Source organism: Pygocentrus nattereri, chromosome 15 (assembly GCF_015220715.1).
Source record: "Pygocentrus nattereri isolate fPygNat1 chromosome 15, fPygNat1.pri, whole genome shotgun sequence".
In the NCBI taxonomy this organism is placed as follows: Eukaryota; Metazoa; Chordata; class Actinopteri; order Characiformes; family Serrasalmidae; genus Pygocentrus; species Pygocentrus nattereri.
The window spans coordinates 1,913,446-1,933,811 of NC_051225.1; the positions used below are offsets into that span (position 1 = coordinate 1,913,446).

At 40.9% G+C, this 20,366-nt stretch overlaps 1 protein-coding gene across 7 annotated transcripts in view; it reads right to left on the reverse strand.

Moving 5' to 3' along the window:
• The window catches only part of LOC108415043 (probable phospholipid-transporting ATPase IF), a 123,563-nt gene that overhangs the window by 10,773 nt on the left and 92,424 nt on the right, over nucleotides 1–20,366 (reverse strand). For 3 of the 7 annotated variants that reach the window (XM_037545135.1, XM_037545132.1, XM_037545131.1), the window contains one exon: nucleotides 808–938. In XM_037545135.1, coding sequence (XP_037401032.1) covers nucleotides 808–938 — 131 coding nt within the window. Of the gene's footprint in view, nucleotides 1–807; nucleotides 939–10,929; nucleotides 11,256–19,343; nucleotides 19,430–20,366 lie in introns of those variants that run through there. The other 4 variants (XM_037545134.1, XM_037545133.1, XM_037545136.1 and 1 more) reach the window with 4 other exon arrangements.

The following is a 20,366-nucleotide window of genomic DNA, read 5'->3' on the forward strand; positions in this document are numbered from 1 at the left end:
ATCTCTGATTTGGAAATGATTGTCAGGATTTACAGCGCAGCAGATTTTCATTTTCTGGAATGATTTTTAGTTTTAATCAAAAATATTACATAGTGCTGCTTTACGTGGGTCATATTCCTGCAAAATGTGTCACAAATTTTCTATTTTTAATATATTTGAGAAAAAAAAAGATAAAATAAATATAAAATGCACCATAACTTTTTTACACAAACTTAACTTTGTTTTATTTTACACCAATGTGTTCAATTCAGTAAATCAACCGTAACTGTGTATCAAAATGTGTGGAAGTGTGTCTCTGTAGAGGATTCATTCACTTATTTACTCTTAGAAAATCAACATGTGTTGGTCAAGGGTCCCCAAACCTTTGCATGGCTCTGTAGTCCTTGTAGATTTATGTCGGTTGTCATAAATGAAAATAATAATAATGATAATAATAATACTACATCATTAGGAGGGGGTTTCACAGCTTACGCCCCTTTAACATATTTATAAATGGATAACGTGAACATTACTAACAATGAAAGAAAGAGAAACTCGTGGCTACTAGTCGTTTCTGAGATACGAGGTTTTCTTATGACAGTGACGGAATCCCAGTGAGACTTCCCGAATCCAGGAGAATCACTTTATTAAATCGATTAAAGGCAAGTTTAGCGGCGCCCCGTCTCGGACCCCCTCCACCTTCCCCCCTGCTACAGAAGCGCTGAAGCAGCTCTAGCGGGCGTTTCTCACTCCTCCACCGCGGCCTCCTCTCGCTCCAGTTTGTAGGCGGTTTGTTTGCAGCAGAAGCGAGAGAGAGAGAGGTCACACCTGGCGGCGCGGGGGTCACAGCGGCCTATCAGTCGCTCCAGCAGCGCGGCCAGCCTGGAACAGCCACCACGGCCCTCCGGGAAACAGCACACTGAGTCCATACAGCTGACCCCCGCATAGGCCTCAATAAACTAGAGAGAGAGAGAGAGAGAGAGAGAGAGAGAGAGAGAGACAGAGAGAGAGAGACAGACAGAGAGAGACAGAGAGAGAGAGAGAGAGAGAGAGACAGAGAGAGAGAGACAGACAGAGAGAGAGAGAGAGAGAGACACCAGACAGAAAGGAGACATAGAGAAAAGAGGGAAGGGAGAAAAAGAAAGGAGAGATAGAAGAGAAGTGAGATATGTGGAGAAAGAAAGAAAGAAAAACATGAATGGGGATGGAAAAGAAAGACAAATTATGAAAAGAAAAAAAAAAAAATCGAAAGAAGGGAGGAAGGAAAGATGGAAATTAGAAATAATGCCAGAAAAAGAAAATAAAGAACAAGGAGAAACAGAAAGAAAAGAAGAGAACCAGAGAAAGAAGGGAGGAAGATAAAGAGAAACATTAGAATCTCATAATCAAACAGTTTAAAACAAACATGCAGGTGAACATGACGACGATTAAACGTGCAGTGATGGATGGAGGGGTGGAGGGGTGGAGGGATGGAGGGATGTCAGCTCAGTGTTGACGCTGTAAGGCATGACGTCACACACAGATGACGGATGAGTGGAGCTCAGGGTGGAGCCTTAAACACACAAAACACAACCACAACCGATCAATAAGAGTGATGGGTGCTGCCGTCTGGACGTCCTTGGCCTGCGCACGACCAGCCCATGTGCTCCAATTACTGCCCGCCGGCTCTGCGGACCCCCCGGTCACAGCACTCCGGCGCATATTCGCCCTCCACTCACTCCACACCGCACCGGAGCGCCGCCGATCAGTCGATCTCTCTCACAGCCAAATCTTCAGCCTCCTCACCCTGACTAAGCAAGACGGCCATCAGGGCCTCGATCTAATTCCACTTCCTGTCCTCAGAGACGCTCCGAGGCTGTAACGCACTGCAGAACATTAAAGGGCTGATTCCACTGAAAACGGAGACTCTGGCCCAATCCCATTTCACCCCTCGCCCCATCACTGAGCCCTTAGCTCAGAGATATGAGAAAAAAAAGAGAAACCGGCGAGACGGAGAACAAGACACCAAAGAGACCCACAAATGTGAGAATATTCTGCATTAAAAATTACAATCACCGTTTTATCCTAGTTTAATGTGGTTTCGGTGGATTTTGGTCGTTTTTCTTCACAACAAACATAAAAAAAAAATCACTAATAGCGTGTTAAAGTCTCGGTAGCCATCTGGCTAACTTTCCCGTTCCACCTTAAATAGTCCAGCAGTTCTGACGCCTGAAGCGCCAGAATGTCACTGCTGCTCCATTTAAGGTGGAACAGGGAAATTAGAACAGGAATCTGGAGAATCTCTGACTTCAGCTTCATATCACTGAAGAATTAGGGGGGGTGATAATAAATAACTGCCCCCCTCTTTGAAGGCGTATGATCCCTAAATGTAACTAAAGCCCAGCAGTGAGGAGCTGAACTTTCCCCTCCTCTGCTGTCCCTGCAGACGGGCAGGGTCGCCTACAGAGCGGCGCTAGTAGCTGATAATGAAGTGATGCTCTTTTATTAGAGGGTCTCATTTCAGAGGAAGATCTCAACCACTGCCCTGTAGCTCAGGAACAAGGGGGGACACTAGAAAACAAGGGGTAGGGGTGAAAAGAGAAATGGGACGGGGCCTTTCTCTCACTTTTTTTGCAAAATGAGTTTAATGTAGTATGTCAGCTGCGCTCGCCACAGTCCACACAGCCTCTATACGCAAAGTGAGCTTCAAAAACGAGCCGTTTTGACTTTGCTGCTTTTGTGATGTCACAAAAAGCCGTGCATTTACATGCAGTATGTCAGCCAACTCAGCCTAAACTCTTAAAAATGATGGTTCTACAAGGGTTCTTCAGTAAAGAAAATAGTTCTATATAGAATCAGGAACATTTAAAGAACTCTCTGCATGCTTAAAGGGTTCTTTGCATGGTGAAATGGTTCTTCAGATTCATGGAGAATGTGCTGTAGACGGTTCTATATAGAACCTTTTTGCAAAGGCGCCAAAAAAGGTTCTTCCATTGTTATAAGCTTGACAATGTAATGAGAGAAGAACCTTTTTTGGTGCTACATAGAACCCTTTTGCATTTTCTATGTAAAACCATCTAGAGCACCTAGTTTTACAGCACCAAAAAAGGTTCTTCATTACGATGTCAAACTTGTAACAATAGAGGAACCCTTTTGGAGCGATATAGAACTATTTTCAAAAATATCTAACACATTGTCCATCAATCTAAAGAACCATTTGCTCGTCATCGTAACAGCAGAAGAACCTTTTTTGGTGCTATATAGAACCCTTTTCAAAAAGGTTCTATATAGTACCATATACAACACATCTTCCATCAGCCTGAAGAACCATTTCATCATGCAAAGAACCATTTCATCATGCAGAAGGTTCTTTGAGTGTTCATGGTTCTATATAGCTATATAGAACTATTTTCTTTTCCAAAGAACCCTTGAAGAACCATCATCTTTAAGTGTGTACAGCAGGTTGGCCCCGCCCACTCAGGCCAGAGCGTCTGAGCCTGGACTACTTTGTGAATGAGGCGCAGTACCGGAGCAGCCAATCAGCACAAAGCTCATTTGCATATGTTAGTCTTTAAAGCAGTTTAAAGGGGCAATCCACCCATAAAACTAGCATTTGATATTAGTCCTGTTATAATAATCTGCAGCGCAGCAGCTTAATCGGTTCCATCTTTTCTACGTTTACGGACATCGATGTTTACTACAATACCCAGCATGCATTGCTTCTAGCTAGTGCAGCCACTGATATAGAGGCAAACGCATACAGACGGCTTCCTAGCAGCACTGTTAGCTTTCTAGCTTTCCTCTCCATTAGCCAGCTACTGGGAATGAAAGATCCTCCCACCTTCAGGTCGCATCATCAGAAGGTGGTTTTCTTCCTCTTTAAAATCACTTTACAGACTGTTGCAGCACCACAGTTCACCACTAGAGGTGACCACGCAGGTTTACAATAAAGGAACCGATGGTTCCATTTCTCATTTTGGGCCATAGTACCCCTTTAAATGGGAACTCTACCAGATGCAAACAGAGCCGTTCACAGTGGTGGTGATGGGAACCAGACGTCCCTCTAAAAGCTCCTACAGAAAGTTCCTACATGAACTGGTTCTGAATTCACTGCCTGATGACTGAGACGCTGTTTTATGAGAGTTTAGAGAACTTCAACTCCATTCATGGTGGAGGGAGACATGCAGGGCGCTGTGCGGCAAAATAGTCCCCAAAGAAAACTCATTATTCCAGATTTTCCACTGTTTTCCATCATCAACATTCCATATAAGCTCAGAAGACTCGTGTAGGTTCTCTGGTGGTTCTGGATGGTAAATAAAGTGTCTGTATCTGTGTTGTAGTCATGGCGACGCCTGGTTCCCATCACCACCACTGTGAAGACGTCTGAACCGTTTTAACATGGAACCGCTCTGAATCATCGGTGTAACTGCCCTTTAAATCAATCTTCATGATAACAGAGATATTTTTACAGGGAATTCAAAGCGGGGAAAGATCACTCCGCTGCTGTGGGAAGAAAACCTTGTACCTCCACTTCTGCCATTTTTCAGGTGACATCATTTGAAAACGCCTGTTGCTCTTTAAATGTGTGTAAATTTCATGATGAATGGACTAAAAGAAACGGCCCAAAATGACTCGGAAAAGACGTCTGGTTCCATTGACTTCCACTAAAAGTAAAGTACGTTTATTCTTTCTCCATTTTGGAGATACGAGGTTTTGATCCGACAGCAGCGATAAGAATATTATGAATAGCATTTCTACAGAATTGCCTGATGCGAGCTCAACACAGCTACAGTGCTTCTATTAGAGATATTCAGACACTCGCTACAGGGGATTTACAGCTTTAAAAACAAAATCTATTAAAAAAATTTAACGGATCAGGAATTACGTATAACACATGACTACACATTAACCTATAAAAGGAAAAATAAAATTCCCTCACGTTCGACAGACGTGTTGTGGCAGGATATTACTAAACGTCTGCTCCATAACAAAGTCAAAGAAATTCATTTTAAAGCACTTCACAGTTTTTATCCCTGTAATGTCCTGCTTAATAACTTTAAAGCTTATTTCACCACTACGCTCTTTCTGCCGTTCAGCGCTGGAAAATCACTATCATATTTGGAAAATCATATGTTTGTACCTGCACTTTCTGTAAGGAATTTTGGAAATTTCTTTAAATGGTATTGACATGGATGCACAAACTTATTCCTAAAAATGAGACGATGGCATCGGCTCCTAAAGCTGTTCTGCAAAGATGTGACGCTTCTTTTTATTCCTTATTACAAATACAACAGAACAAAAGAGCCAAAGGCTGTTTAATGAACTGATAAAGCACAGATCATATCTACGTCTGACTTATTCCAGCCTTTTCATTTGATAATTTAATTTGATTTTTTAAATGACATCTCTAATTTTAAATTCATTTCTCTATTTATTGGATTCTTTTCATTTAAATTGGCTGAATGTACATCTTTATGTTTAATTTTTCCAAGGTGTACATTTACATGATTGTTTAGATAAAATAAAATAAATAAAAATATTTGGGATTCTAATATTTGGGATGGAAAACGTTTAGTTCCACAGCATTTCTTCCAAGAAACCCACAGAGCGTGACTGTGCGTCTGCTCTTCTACATCGACCCGCGGTCCTGCGAGGTTTAGTGATGTTTCCTCGTGAGCACTTGTGAAAAGCAGCACCGAAGCTGCCAGTGTGAGAAACGTTTTCTCAGGAATTTACTGAGTTCTGGGTCAACGGTCCAGCTTTTAATACCCGCTCCGAGGCAGTTCTGCTAAAGATCGATAGCAGTGGGAAAGCAGCCGGACGAGGGGGGGCTGAAGCGCAGCGACGGCTTGGCCTTGTTCTACTGTCCATCAGCACCGGTCATAAAGAAGCAGCACTAATCAGCGCCTGGCCGCTGACCCTGCACTGGACCTAATGAGAAACGGCGCCTTGGCCAGACATTAAAATCAATGAAAATGGAACGTGCTGAGTCATAAATCCCATGAGCTTCACGAAGACGGTTCTTCAAGGGTTCTTCAGTAAAGAAAATGGTTCTATTCAGAACCATGAACAGGACTAAAGGGTTCTTTGCATCATGAAAGGGTTCTACAGATGGACGGAGAATATACAGTAGATGGTTCTATGAAGAATCTTTTCTTCTCTTCTTCTAAGAACCATTTTATTTAGTAAAGAAAATGGTTCTATATACCATGAACTCTCAAGACCAAATGGGTTCTTTGCATCATGAAAGGGTTCTACAGATTGATAGTGTGCTGTAGATGGTTCTATATATAATCTTTTCAAAAAGGGTTCTATATACCATCAAAAAGCGTTTTTCAGATTGACGGAGAATGTTCAGTAGATGGTTCTATAAGGGTTCTGCTAAGAAGCACCAGAAAGCGTTCTTTAGTAGTGAAAATGGTTGTATATATAACCATGAACACTCAAAGAACCCTTTGCATGATTAAAGGGCTCTTCAGATTGGAGAATGGGTTCTATATGGTTATATACAGAATCTTTTTGAAAAAGGGGGTTCTATATAGGATCAAAAAAGGGTTCTTCAGATTGATGGAGAATCTGCTGCAGATGGTTCTATAGAGAATCTTTTTCTTCTTGTTCTTCTATTGTCACAATGCCAAGCTTGTAACAACAGAACGAGCCTTTTTGTGGTATATGGAACCCTCTATAGCACATTTTCTTTACTAGAACCCTTGAAGAACCATTGTTTTAAGGGTGCTGATTACATGGATGCTGAGAAGCAGAAAACCATCAAGCAGCTTCTCAGACTGAGCTTTGGAGGCGTGTCTGCAGGTTCTTTGAGGAGCAGGAAGTGAGGCTCCTGGAAAGAACGGAAGCTGGAATGAAGGTGAAGAGGGACTCATTGACTGGACACGGCTGAGAGGAGCTTTAGCTGCTGAGGCTGCTACATGTAACATCGATGTCCAAAGAAAACAAGCCTGTCCAAAATGCTGAGATTACAGGAGACGGCAGAAACGCCCGTTACTTTTATTGTAAGTTAATGTAAAGAGATTTTATCCCAAGCAATATAAGAGCCTTTCATTGGTCCATTCACCAGTGAAGGACAGCTGAGCCCAAACGATGCAGAAAAATAAAAACTTCAAAAAATAAAGATTTTTTTTTTGGACTGCTTTTGCCCTGATGCTGAAAAATGAATAATTAGTACTTAAAGGTCATTTTGACTGGAAATTAAATGGACGCAGGGAGGTCTCTGACCGTATGTCATCAAAGTTTGGTTTCTGGAAATGTAATAACTGCAGAAAATCAGATTTGGACAGCAATGCAATATGTTTACATGCACTTGAGTAATCAGATACTGTGGAAACTCCTGGATCTACATGAGTCAGCCAGTAAGTTGGGGGCAGTCGTGGGCTGGAGGTTAGGGATCTGGCCCTGTGACCGGAAGGTCGCCGGTTCGATCCCCAGAGCTGACAGTCCATGACTGAGGTGTCCTTGAGCAAGACGCCTAACCCCCAACTGCTCCCCGGGCACTGCGGATTGGGCTGCCTGTACTTATGTTTGCGTTTGAGAGGAATGTAGTTTGTAACTCATGATACATGATATCTGTTAAATAAATAAATAAATAAATAAATACACCAATTCCCTCTCAGGCTGTTTTCACACCTAATTTTAACTGGGCTATGGTCTTATATGATTTTAAATTAATATTCATAGTTGCTTCTATTACCGTTATGTATTATCATCTGTCTGTAAAGCACTCTGAGGAGCCACCGCTATGAAAAGTGCTCTATAAATAAACATATTACTACTACATTATTATTAGTTTGCCTGCTAATGTCTGAAACAGAGTCTGGGTTTTTGTGCTACTGTATCGTTTCAGTTTGAAACTGTTGGTGCAAGTTCACCAAATAAAAAACACCAATGCTTGTTTATTGGTAAACATTTTTTAGGGATTTAAATGCTTAAACACTAATACTCAACATCTGTGCTGCACCACAATCAAAGCAACAACAATAAACCTGGTTTGATATCTGCTCCTTCAGGATCGGTCGGTCAGTGTGAATGGAACCACGTTGCTGACGTTGTATGTCCTGCCAGCAAAATCAAAGGCTTTGCTTCTCTCTCATATTATTATTTTATATTTATTCTGTTCCAATTACGTACCGTTTTTATTCCGTTTCCAGCGGCAGCTTGCGCTGAAAGAGCGAAATGAGTTTGAACAGGCAGATTACGTGGACAGTGCAGCACCTGGTGAATAAAAAAGCAGGTTAAACTCCCTCGTTTGGTGCGAATGATCATGAAAACGCTCTCCCACCAGCAGTGAGCAGAACCAGGACGCGTTTGGAAGTTAGAGCGGAGATCAGGTGGCGGATTTACATCCGTCAAGATGGTCTGAACTAAAAAAAAGCTTGATGGGTCCGTACAAAACGAGGTAGGCGTACAGGCGCTCTTAGATGTTAGGATTAAAGATTAAAACTGCCGTTATTTCAAGTCCAAACCCGTGTAAAATGTACATAAAACGGAAGTGAAAGCAGTTTTATGTGAAGTCGGTGTAAAGTGAATATCTGGGGCATTTCTTTTGGCTCTATTCATCACGATCGCTCCTCCGCGAAGTAAAGAACAGCTGCTGTTCGACTGCTGTAGAAAAACAAAATGAAAAAAGCACAGCAACAATATGACGGCTGCAATAAAGATTTCAGGGGTCCCAGTGACAGCAGATCCCCCCCCCCCCATCCTCCTTGTCCCACATTGGTCCCCCCCTCTGGCCTCTGATTACAGCATTATACCACAAGATCGTACCACGAGTACATCTGCCTCGAGTATCAGGCTTAGCTGTCATCACTGAGGCTAAACACAGTGAGAAAGTAAACATTTATTGGTAATGAAAATTCATCAGAAACAGTCCATAAATTCACTTATAAATCATTTATAAACCAAGAATAACTGAAAAACAAGAAAAACACCTTCAATACTCACTTCCAGCAATATGAGAGTACCTTCAGATTTACAAGAGATATGTTGAATATCAAAAATATAGGTAATGTTTATGATTTAAAAGCATGCACATATGGATATGATTATGAGACATGGCAGACACGGGCAGCTCCTCTTAAGGCACGGGGGTGAAGGATGAGCGGATGGCACAGTGAACAGGTACATACAAATAAAACCAGGTGAGCACTTCCCATCATGCTCCAGGCTACAGTCTCCGAGGTGACTGGGGTTGAGGACTACGAGGGGAATAAGTGAGTGATGGCAGTTCTCTCACACACACACACACACACACACACACACACACGCACACACTCACACTCACACTCACACTCTCAGGGACACGGGAAGGCCTTTTAAGTTGGAGGTGCTGAAGTTTTAACTATTACCAATTATAACATTGTTATAACATAACTGATCTTTACATGACCGTTTTCCAACCTCTCCGTTTCCCTCAGGATAAAACAGGGTGTTTTCGTTTTTATGCCTAACACTCTTCACTTTAGCATGAGTGGGCGGGGCCAAACTGCCACATGCTGAATAGGTGGGTATATGCAGGGTGATTCAAAAAGGTTCATCCGATTTCAAAGTGGCATATTTTTATAACTGCGAAGCGCCGAGGAACCAATCACACTCCAACTGTAAGAGGGGGTCATAGAGTTTCTGACTGGCTCCTTCAGTCTGAGAGGAGCTGAGACCCCTGAGCAGAACGTTCTGCGTTCTCCACGTCAATAAGAGTGAATCCGTCAGAACTGAGCAGCGGGATTTTCATCAGCAGTGAAGCTCCAGCAGCTCAGAGCGTTCGGCGCTGGTTCCACAGCACTGGATGATCTCCGAAATCCCACTGAAAGAGCCGTGAGAGCAGCGACGCCCGACACGCTCAGTCCAGTCTGGGATGAGTTTGACTGGGGAGTTGATGTCGTCCGTACAGCTGGAGGAGGTTCAGACTGAGACCTTGTAGAACTACATAATAAACTTTATGCTCATTTAAACCGTTTACAGCTCACTGCACTGATCTGTGATGATTTACAGGAGAAATCAATCATTTTGAAATCTGCTGAATCTTTTTGAATCACCCTGTATATCTGCTACTTTTCCATATCGTAGAATTTCTACTATTTTTCATTTTTATTTTTCTTCATTATCTGAGCGCAGTGGCCGTCCTTTACATCGTGTGAACATTTCATTATGAATGGACCGATTTCTACAACTTGCATTTAAAGTTTTTTTCTCTCTCGTAAACCCGCCGCTGTTTTTCTCTGGACAGCAATGACGTATTCTTTATGTCTGGACTTTATGGACCGGTGACCGGACCTTTTGCTAAAATTAGCCTTTGTAGGGCTAACGTTAGCTACACAATCTGGGGCTGTATTACAGAAACTGCCTCTCTTTCAGTCTCTTTCAACATCTGACAGGTCAATATAAGATTTTTCACAAATTTGTTTTATAGAAGCAAAATGTGATCTTAGTTTAGGAACTTTATCTGAACTGACAGCATCTTATATTCAGTTAGGAAATCTTAATCTACTCGATCAGAGTTGATAATCAGCCGTCATGCCTGTTGCTTAGCAACCGACTATACATGCTATATTTCAGCTGCGTGTGTAATCAATATAATCAAGTTAGTAGCTGTACAGCTACAGTCACTGATGTAAAAAAGGCCGAACAAAACTAAAGTGTGATAAACTAAGTTGTGAATATTGTGAGAGCGCCCCCTGCTGTTTATCAGAGCGATGCCGGCCCCCAGTTTCAGTCTCCATTTCCCAAACGCTTTAGCTGAGCGTGCCAACGTTATTTCTCCTAATACAGACACACGTTCTGCTGTGTCTGATCCACTCAGACCAGCGCAACACACACTAACACACCACCACCACGTTACTGCAGTGCTGAGAATGACCCACCACCCAAATAGTACCTGCTCTGTGAGGGTCCATGGGGGTCCTGACCACTGAAGAACAGGGTAACAGAGTATCAGAGAAACAGATGGACTACAGTCTGTAACTGTAGAACTACAGAGTGCAGCTATACAGTAGGTGGAGCTGATGAAGTGGACAGTGAGTGTAGAAACGAGGAGGTGGTCAGAATGTAATGCCTGCTGCGGCGTATACTGCAGCATCCTCGAAACCCTTACTTCCCGCGTCCCTGCACACACTTGCACATCCACACATCCACGGCTCTAGGCTGGGCAGTACTACCTAGGGGAGAGGGGGGGCTGCGTCAATGGCAGGGGAAGGAGAAGCAGCTAGCAGTTGCCAATTGTCCTCCCCTCTGTCCCTGCTTTCAGCAGAGTCATATTCTGAGCCGACTGAAACTTTATCCTCTTCCATCTGGAAGGACAAAACAGCTGGTTAAGGCTCGCTGATGGAAGAAAACTGGAGCGCGGAGCGAAAACAATCCTAAAGGAGCAACATAGTGAGCATGAAAATGGCCCAGATCCACTGTGGAAACACGCTGTTAAAATAAAATATGATTAAAATAAAAGCTTATCTACAGTCGTACGCAAGAGTTTGGGCACAAAAATAAGTGCGCAGAACACACTTCAGCACATTTCTATTTACCATACTATGAAAAATGAAGCATAAACTATGGCCTGTGCAAATGTTATGGCACACTTCAGACTTTGTCGTATTTCTGCGCAGTCAAATTGGCAGAATAGAGTCCTTTTTAAGTGCATTTCCCATACAGGATGTTATTATTCTTGTTTAGAAAATATGAGCAATAAAACAAGTTATTTGCCTGAGGGTGTTCAAACTTCTGCATATGACTGTATCTAAAATATGCTCTGATTTATCATTACAGACTGGCTTTACGGCAATTTAGCATTTTAAACAGAACTACTACTGATAGGCGAATTACTACAAAAAAAATACAAAAGCATTTTCGGATTTATGACATCATTATCAGCTGATATCTCATGTCACATGGACTGGAGACCATTTTCTCTGCTCACTGCAATAAAATACAACAACTTTATCACCGTTTCAGCTGCATGCAGCCCCAAAAAAGGACTCCACTGAACGGCACTGAAGACAAACAAGCGGATGAAGAGCATCTGCTAAAGCATGAGGCCGTGCTGGTTTCAAGCTGTGGTAGTAGAGGAATGACCGTGCTCATGGTGGGCTCATGGTGGGCTCATGCTGCAGGTAGAAGAAACTAAAGCCTCTCAGTAGCTTGAGCTCAAATTTCAAAGAAGGCAAATGAAACAAACAGGAAGGTGAATTTGGTAGAGAGGTTACAGAACAACCCAATACCAACTAGACTACATCTAAGCTCCGCCCACTAATATGTTCTTTCCTAGAGATCATGTTGTACAGAACGCGGGTAAACATCCTTTACAGCCTGAAGAGAAACTGTAGAACAGACTCGGTTTATACCACAATACCTGTTCTACGGCTCTATAACCGGCTCTAAATGTAGGGATTGTGATATAAACCGAGTCCGTTCTACAGTTTCTCATTAGACTGAATGAATAACCGGCTCTAAATGTAGGTATTGTGATATAAACCGAGTCCGTTCTCAGTTTCTCATTAGACTGAATGAATAACCGGCTCTAAATGTAGGTATTGTGATATAAACCGAGTCCGTTCTACAGTTTCTCATTAGGCTGAATGAATAACCGACTCTAAATGTAGGTATTGTGATATAAACCGAGTCCGTTCTACAGTTTCTCATTAGGCTGAATGAATAACTGACTCTAAATGTAGGTATTGTGATATAAACCGAGTCCGTTCTACAGTTTCTCATTAGACTGAATGAATAACCGGCTCTAAATGTAGGTATTGTGATATAAACCGAGTCCGTTCTACAGTTTCTCATTAGACTGAATGAATAACCGGCTCTAAATGTAGGTATTGTGATATAAACCGAGTCCGTTCTACAGTTTCTCATTAGACTGAATGAATAACCGACTCTAAATGTAGGTATTGTGATATAAACCGAGTCCGTTCTACAGTTTCTCATTAGACTGAATGAATAACCGACTCTAAATGTAGGTATTGTGATATAAACCGAGTCTGTTCTACAGTTTCTCATTAGGCTGAATGAATAACCGACTCTAAATGTAGGTATTGTGATATAAACCGAGTCCGTTCTACAGTTTCTCATTAGGCTGAATGAATAACCGACTCTAAATGTAGGGATTGTGATATAAACCGAGTCCGTTCTACAGTTTCTCATTAGACTGAATGAATAACCGACTCTAAATGTAGGTATTGTGATATAAACCGAGTCCGTTCTACAGTTTCTCATTAGGCTGAATGAATAACCGGCTCTAAATGTAGGTATTGTGATATAAACCGAGTCCGTTCTACAGTTTCTCATTAGACTGAATGAATAACCGACTCTAAATGTAGGTATTGTGATATAAACCGAGTCTGTTCTACAGTTTCTCATTAGGCTGAATGAAAAACCGACTCTAAATGTAGGTATTGTGATATAAACCGAGTCCGTTCTACAGTTTCTCATTAGACTGAATGAATAACCGACTCTAAATGTAGGTATTGTGATATAAACCGAGTCCGTTCTACAGTTTCTCATTAGACTGAATGAATAACCGACTCTAAATGTAGGTATTGTGATATAAACCGAGTCTGTTCTACAGTTTCTCATTAGACTGAATGAATAACCGGCTCTAAATGTAGGTATTGTGATATAAACCGAGTCCGTTCTACAGTTTCTCATTAGGCTGAATGAAAAACCGACTCTAAATGTAGGTATTGTGATATAAACCGAGTCCGTTCTACAGTTTCTCATTAGACTGAATGAATAACCGACTCTAAATGTAGGTATTGTGATATAAACCGAGTCCGTTCTACAGTTTCTCATTAGACTGAATGAATAACCGACTCTAAATGTAGGTATTGTGATATAAACCGAGTCCGTTCTACAGTTTCTCATTAGACTGAATGAATAACCGGCTCTAAATGTAGGTATTGTGATATAAACCGAGTCCGTTCTACAGTTTCTCGTTAGACTGAATGAATAACCGACTCTAAATGTAGGTATTGTGATATAAACCGAGTCCGTTCTACAGTTTCTCATTAGACTGAATGAATAACCGACTCTAAATGTAGGTATTGTGATATAAACCGAGTCCGTTCTACAGTTTCTCATTAGACTGAATGAATAACCGACTCTAAATGTAGGTATTGTGATATAAACCGAGTCTGTTCTACAGTTTCTCGTTAGACTGAATGAATAACTGACTCTAAATGTAGGTATTGTGATATAAACCGAGTCCGTTCTACAGTTTCTCGTTAGACTGAATGAATAACCGACTCTAAATGTAGGTATTGTGATATAAACCGAGTCCGTTCTACAGTTTCTCATTAGACTGAATGAATAACCGACTCTAAATGTAGGTATTGTGATATAAACCGAGTCCGTTCTACAGTTTCTCGTTAGGCTGAATGAATAACCGACTCTAAATGTAGGTATTGTGATATAAACCGAGTCCGTTCTACAGTTTCTCATTAGACTGAATGAATAACCGACTCTAAATGTAGGTATTGTGATATAAACCGAGTCTGTTCTACAGTTTCTCATTAGGCTGAATGAATAACTGACTCTAAATGTAGGTATTGTGATATAAACTGAGTCTGTTCTACAGTTTCTCATTAGACTGAATGAATAACCGACTCTAAATGTAGGTATTGTGATATAAACCGAGTCTGTTCTACAGTTTCTCATTAGGCTGAATGAATAACCGACTCTAAATGTAGGTATTGTGATATAAACCGAGTCCGTTCTACAGTTTCTCATTAGGCTGAATGAATAACCGGCTCTAAATGTAGGTATTGTGATATAAACCGAGTCTGTTCTACAGTTTCTCATTAGGCTGAATGAATAACCGACTCTAAATGTAGGTATTGTGATATAAACCGAGTCCGTTCTACAGTTTCTCATTAGGCTGAATGAAAAACCAGCTCTAAATGTAGGTATTGTGATATAAACCGAGTCTGTTCTACAGTTTCTCATTAGACTGAATGAATAACCGACTCTAAATGTAGGTATTGTGATATAAAACCGAGTCCGTTCTACAGTTTCTCATTAGACTGAATGAATAACCGGCTCTAAATGTAGGTATTGTGATATAAACCGAGTCCGTTCTACAGTTTCTCATTAGACTGAATGAATAACCGACTCTAAATGTAGGTATTGTGATATAAAACCGAGTCCGTTCTACAGTTTCTCATTAGACTGAATGAATAACCGGCTCTAAATGTAGGTATTGTGATATAAACCGAGTCCGTTCTACAGTTTCTCATTAGGCTGAATGAATAACCGACTCTAAATGTAGGTATTGTGATATAAACCGAGTCCGTTCTACAGTTTCTCATTAGGCTGAATGAATAACCGACTCTAAATGTAGGTATTGTGATATAAACCGAGTCCGTTCTACAGTTTCTCATTAGACTGAATGAATAACCGGCTCTAAATGTAGGTATTGTGATATAAACCGAGTCCGTTCTACAGTTTCTCATTAGGCTGAATGAATAACCGCCTCTAAATGTAGGTATTGTGATATAAACCGAGTCCGTTCTACAGTTTCTCATTAGGCTGAATGAATAACCGACTCTAAATGTAGGTATTGTGATATAAACCGAGTCTGTTCTACAGTTTCTCATTAGACTGAATGAATAACCGACTCTAAATGTAGGTATTGTGATATAAACCGAGTCCGTTCTACAGTTTCTCATTAGACTGAATGAATAACAGGCTCTAAATGTAGGTATTGTGATATAAACCGAGTCCGTTCTACAGTTTCTCATTAGGCTGAATGAATAACCGACTCTAAATGTAGGTATTGTGATATAAACCGAGTCTGTTCTACAGTTTCTCATTAGACTGAATGAATAACCGACTCTAAATGTAGGTATTGTGATATAAACCGAGTCCGTTCTACAGTTTCTCATTAGGCTGAATGAATAACCGACTCTAAATGTAGGTATTGTGATATAAACCGAGTCCTTTCTACAGTTTCTCATTAGACTGAATGAATAACCGACTCTAAATGTAGGTATTGTGATATAAACCGAGTCTGTTCTACAGTTTCTCATTAGACTGAATGAATAACTGACTCTAAATGTAGGTATTGTGATATAAACCGAGTCCGTTCTACAGTTTCTCATTAGACTGAATGAATAACCGACTCTAAATGTAGGTATTGTGATATAAACCGAGTCCGTTCTACAGTTTCTCATTAGACTGAATGAATAACCGGCTCTAAATGTAGGTATTGTGATATAAACCGAGTCTGTTCTACAGTTTCTCATTAGGCTGAATGAATAACCGGCTCTAAATGTAGGTATTGTGATATAAACCGAGTCCATTCTACAGTTTCTCATTAGACTGAATGAATAACCGACTCTAAATGTAGGTATTGTGATATAAACCGAGTCTGTTCTACAGTTTCTCATTAGACTGAATGAATAACCGACTCTAAATGTAGGTATTGTGATATAAACCGAGTCCGTTCTACAGTTTCTCATTAGACTGAATGAATAACCGACTCTAAATGTAGGTATTGTGATATAAACCGAGTCTGTTCTACAGTTTCTCATTAGACTGAATGAATAACGGACTCTAAATGTAGGTATTGTGATATAAACCGAGTCTGTTCTACAGTTTCTCATTAGACTGAATGAATAACCGACTCTAAATGTAGTTATTGTGATATAAACCGAGTCCGTTCTACAGTTTCTCATTAGACTGAATGAATAACCGACTCTAAATGTAGGTATTGTGATATAAACCGAGTCTGTTCTACAGTTTCTCATTAGACTGAATGAATAACCGACTCTAAATGTAGGTATTGTGATATAAACCGAGTCTGTTCTACAGTTTCTCATTAGACTGAATGAATAACCGGCTCTAAATGTAGGTATTGTGATATAAACCGAGTCTGTTCTACAGTTTCTCATTAGGCTGAATGAATAACCGGCTCTAAATGTAGGTATTGTGATATAAACCGAGTCCGTTCTACAGTTTCTCATTAGGCTGAATGGGATTTTCTCCAGAGTTCTGTAAAGCTGTTCAACCTTACAACAGTAGCTATGAAAGAACGTATTTGAAGGCAGTGAATCTGTAGGTCAACTGTGGTCCAGCGCACAGGAAGAACCCTCTGCTGACCTGGCAATGGCAGTTAATTCTGCAAACGCTGCAGAATCTGATATCTTGGCAAGTGAAAACATCTTGAATGTGGGCAGTGTAAGCAGCATTTTCCACTGAGACTACTGTGTAGATGATTGTGACATTATTCAAACTATTTCTATACGCACTAGTATAAGAAAGCACAAGCATCTGTTTATGCACTGAAAATAAAAAAACATATATTGCTCTCACAAGAATTTATAATAATAATATAATAGCTAGATCTCATATTAACCTTACAATAATCTTAACAGAAGTAGATACAGATGTGTCTTATAATAATCCTTTACTTAAAAATGCATTAATAACAGCTGTTTGTCTTGTTTACATTATTTTGGTTTGTATCTGTTTGTCTTAATCAATAATTCAGTTAGTTTATATTAATCAACAATCTCAATGAAGAGTATTAGATGTAGTGCCTACATATTGTCAAAATGATGGTTCTTCAAAGGTTCTTTAGTAAAAAAAAATGGTTCTAAATAGAACCATGAACTCTCAAAGAACCCTGTGCGAGATTACTGGGCTCTTTGCATCATGAAATGGTTCTTCAGTTTCATGGAGAATGTGCTGTAGATGGTTCTATATAGAACCTTTAGTAAAGAAAAGAGTGCTATATGGCATCAAACAGGGTTCTTCTACACCAGAAGAGCCATTTTTGGTGCTACACAGAACCATTTTCAAAAGGGTTCTATATAGAACCATCTACAGCACATTCTCTATGAAAGGGTTTGTCAGATGGAAAAGGCGCAATGTGCTGTAGATGGTTCTATATACCCCCCAAAAAGGTTCATCAATTGTTACAAGCTTGACATTGTCATGGTAGAAGAATCCCTTTGGGTGCTACACAGAATCCTTGTCAAAAACATATATATAATATATATACATATAAATAAAAGCCACGTACAGCACATTCTCCATTAATCTGAAGAACGCTTTCACGATCAAAGGAAACCTTTAATCATGCAAAAGGTTCTTTGAGTGTTTGTGTTTATGATTTCCTAAAGAACCCTTGAGGAACCATGAAGTGTGTATATTCAATATATATTCACTTGCCAAGATGTTCCATTTGCAATGACTGTGAGAGTGTGTGTGTGTGTGTGTGTGTGTGTGTGTATGTGTGTGTGTGTGTGTGTGTGTGTGTGTGTGTGTGTGTCTATGGGTCATTCTACAGAAACGTCCAGTTTTGTGTCTCTGAAGTTCACAGATATATTACACTTGTTCGGGTTACAATTTATATTTTAAAATAAAAGTTATTTTAACAATCGCACCTTTTTGAGCCTCAATTTATCCATATTGGTTTATAAATCAAGCATCACAGAAGAGCTCGTCCCCACCATCGTGTGTAAAGGGTGAGACCATATTTTAAGGTAAAAAACTTGTTTTTCTGCAATTTTACCTGCAATCATCTCTGCATGACTATGAAATATATGATTTAAATGACAAAAAAATAAATGCCTAATAAATATAATAAAATGCATAATAAAAGTCCCCAGGAGTCGTGTCACTGGTGTTACTGCGTCTCTTATTTTGAAATAAAAGTCACGCCGATGACGTCACTCGACCTCCTTTGACCTGTTTTCTGAGGATCTATGGAGAAAAGCTCGTGGTGAGTCCACTGTGTCTCTCAGTTCTCAGAGATCTTCTCATTCAGCTCATGATCTCATAAGAAGCTTCTAGCTGACGTCACTGGTGTGACCGACTTTATTCTGAGGTCACTGTGAAAAAACAGACATGGATTAAATTCCACATTTTAGTGGACGTTCCCTGATGGACAGCGTGTGGATTGATACGGAGTAGCAGCCGGTATCGGTAACACCAGTGACTCCTACGGAGAGAAAGAAAAGTGGACGTTTCTGTAGAACGACCCTTCTAGATATTTGTATTTCTGCACTGGCTGTATTGTGCTGTACTGTTTTGGTCTGTTGGGCTGTATTGTGCTGTACTGAGTTATTTGGAGCTGGTCATGCTCCAGTCTGCTGTGTGTAAGTCACAGAGAGAGAGAGAGAGAGAGAGAGAGAGAGAGAGAGAGAGAGAGAGAGAGAGACATGCAGGTTGAGGGTGGGAGGTTTACAGGTTACAGGCATGCAGGGTGAACTGTGTGTCCTCTGTATCAGCTCAGTGTTGAGCTTAATTCGCCCTCCCTCTCTCCTTCACTCATCCCTGCCCTGTTCACTGCGTTGCCCTGAATGCTGGTTAGTTTGTTTTGCCACAGCATGCAGCACGAGACTGGGGGGAGGGGGGGGGTGCGGCTTTTCCTACTCTACCTAATCTTGCCCAGCTGATTCTTGGCTCTGGACAGCGGCTGCAGAGCGATGAAGTCGTCACCTATAGCGACACGGTTGGAGTACATCTACAGAGCGAGAAGGGGTGAAACACACAGAGGGTCAGTAAGAGGGACAAAGACACGAGACAGAGAAATGCACACAAACACACACAACAGGGCTGCACCACACAGGCTAAACACCAGCACTGCACGACTTCCAACATAAGGAAAGTACTGGTGAATCAATAGTGCTGCATAGCCGAAGGGGAATTCCACTGCTTTTTTCCCAATTTCTGCTTGATCACAAGGTTAAGATATAAACACAGTAATCCAGAGCGGTTTGGTGTGAAACTGTTCTAGATAAACTGAGTCAAAACCGTTTACAGTGCTGGTGATAGGAACCAGACGTCCCTCTAAAAGCTCCTACAGAAAGTTCCTACATGAGCTGGTTCTGAATTCACTGCCTGATGACTGAGACGCTGTTTTATGAGAGTTTAGAGAACTTCAACTCCATTCATGTTGGAGGGAGACATGCAGGGCGCTGTGCGGCAAAATAGTCCCCAAAGAAAACTCATTATTCCAGATTTTCCACTGTTTTCCATCATCAGCATTCCATATAAGCTCAGAAGACTCGTGTGGGTTCTCTGGTGGTTCTGGATGGTAAATAAAGTGTCTATATCTGTGTTGTAGTCATGGCGACGCCTGGTTCCCATCACCACCACTGTAAAGACCGTCTGAACCGTTTCACACCGTTTCCTTTATGAAGGAATTTTTGAGAATCTAGCGTAACTGCCCTTTAAAGATCGACCTAAACAGATTTTTGTATGATTATTTGATTCCCTGATTCATCACAACCCTCAGACAATCATCTGGAGTTGTGATTGGCCAGGAGGCTCATTGCACAGCTCATTTGCATATTGCAGCCTTTTATCAGTTTTGTAAAGGCCAATATTTTGAAAACGATCAACAATCAATGTTGTGCAGCCCTAAAACTCACACTTTAATGGACATTAAGACATCATTC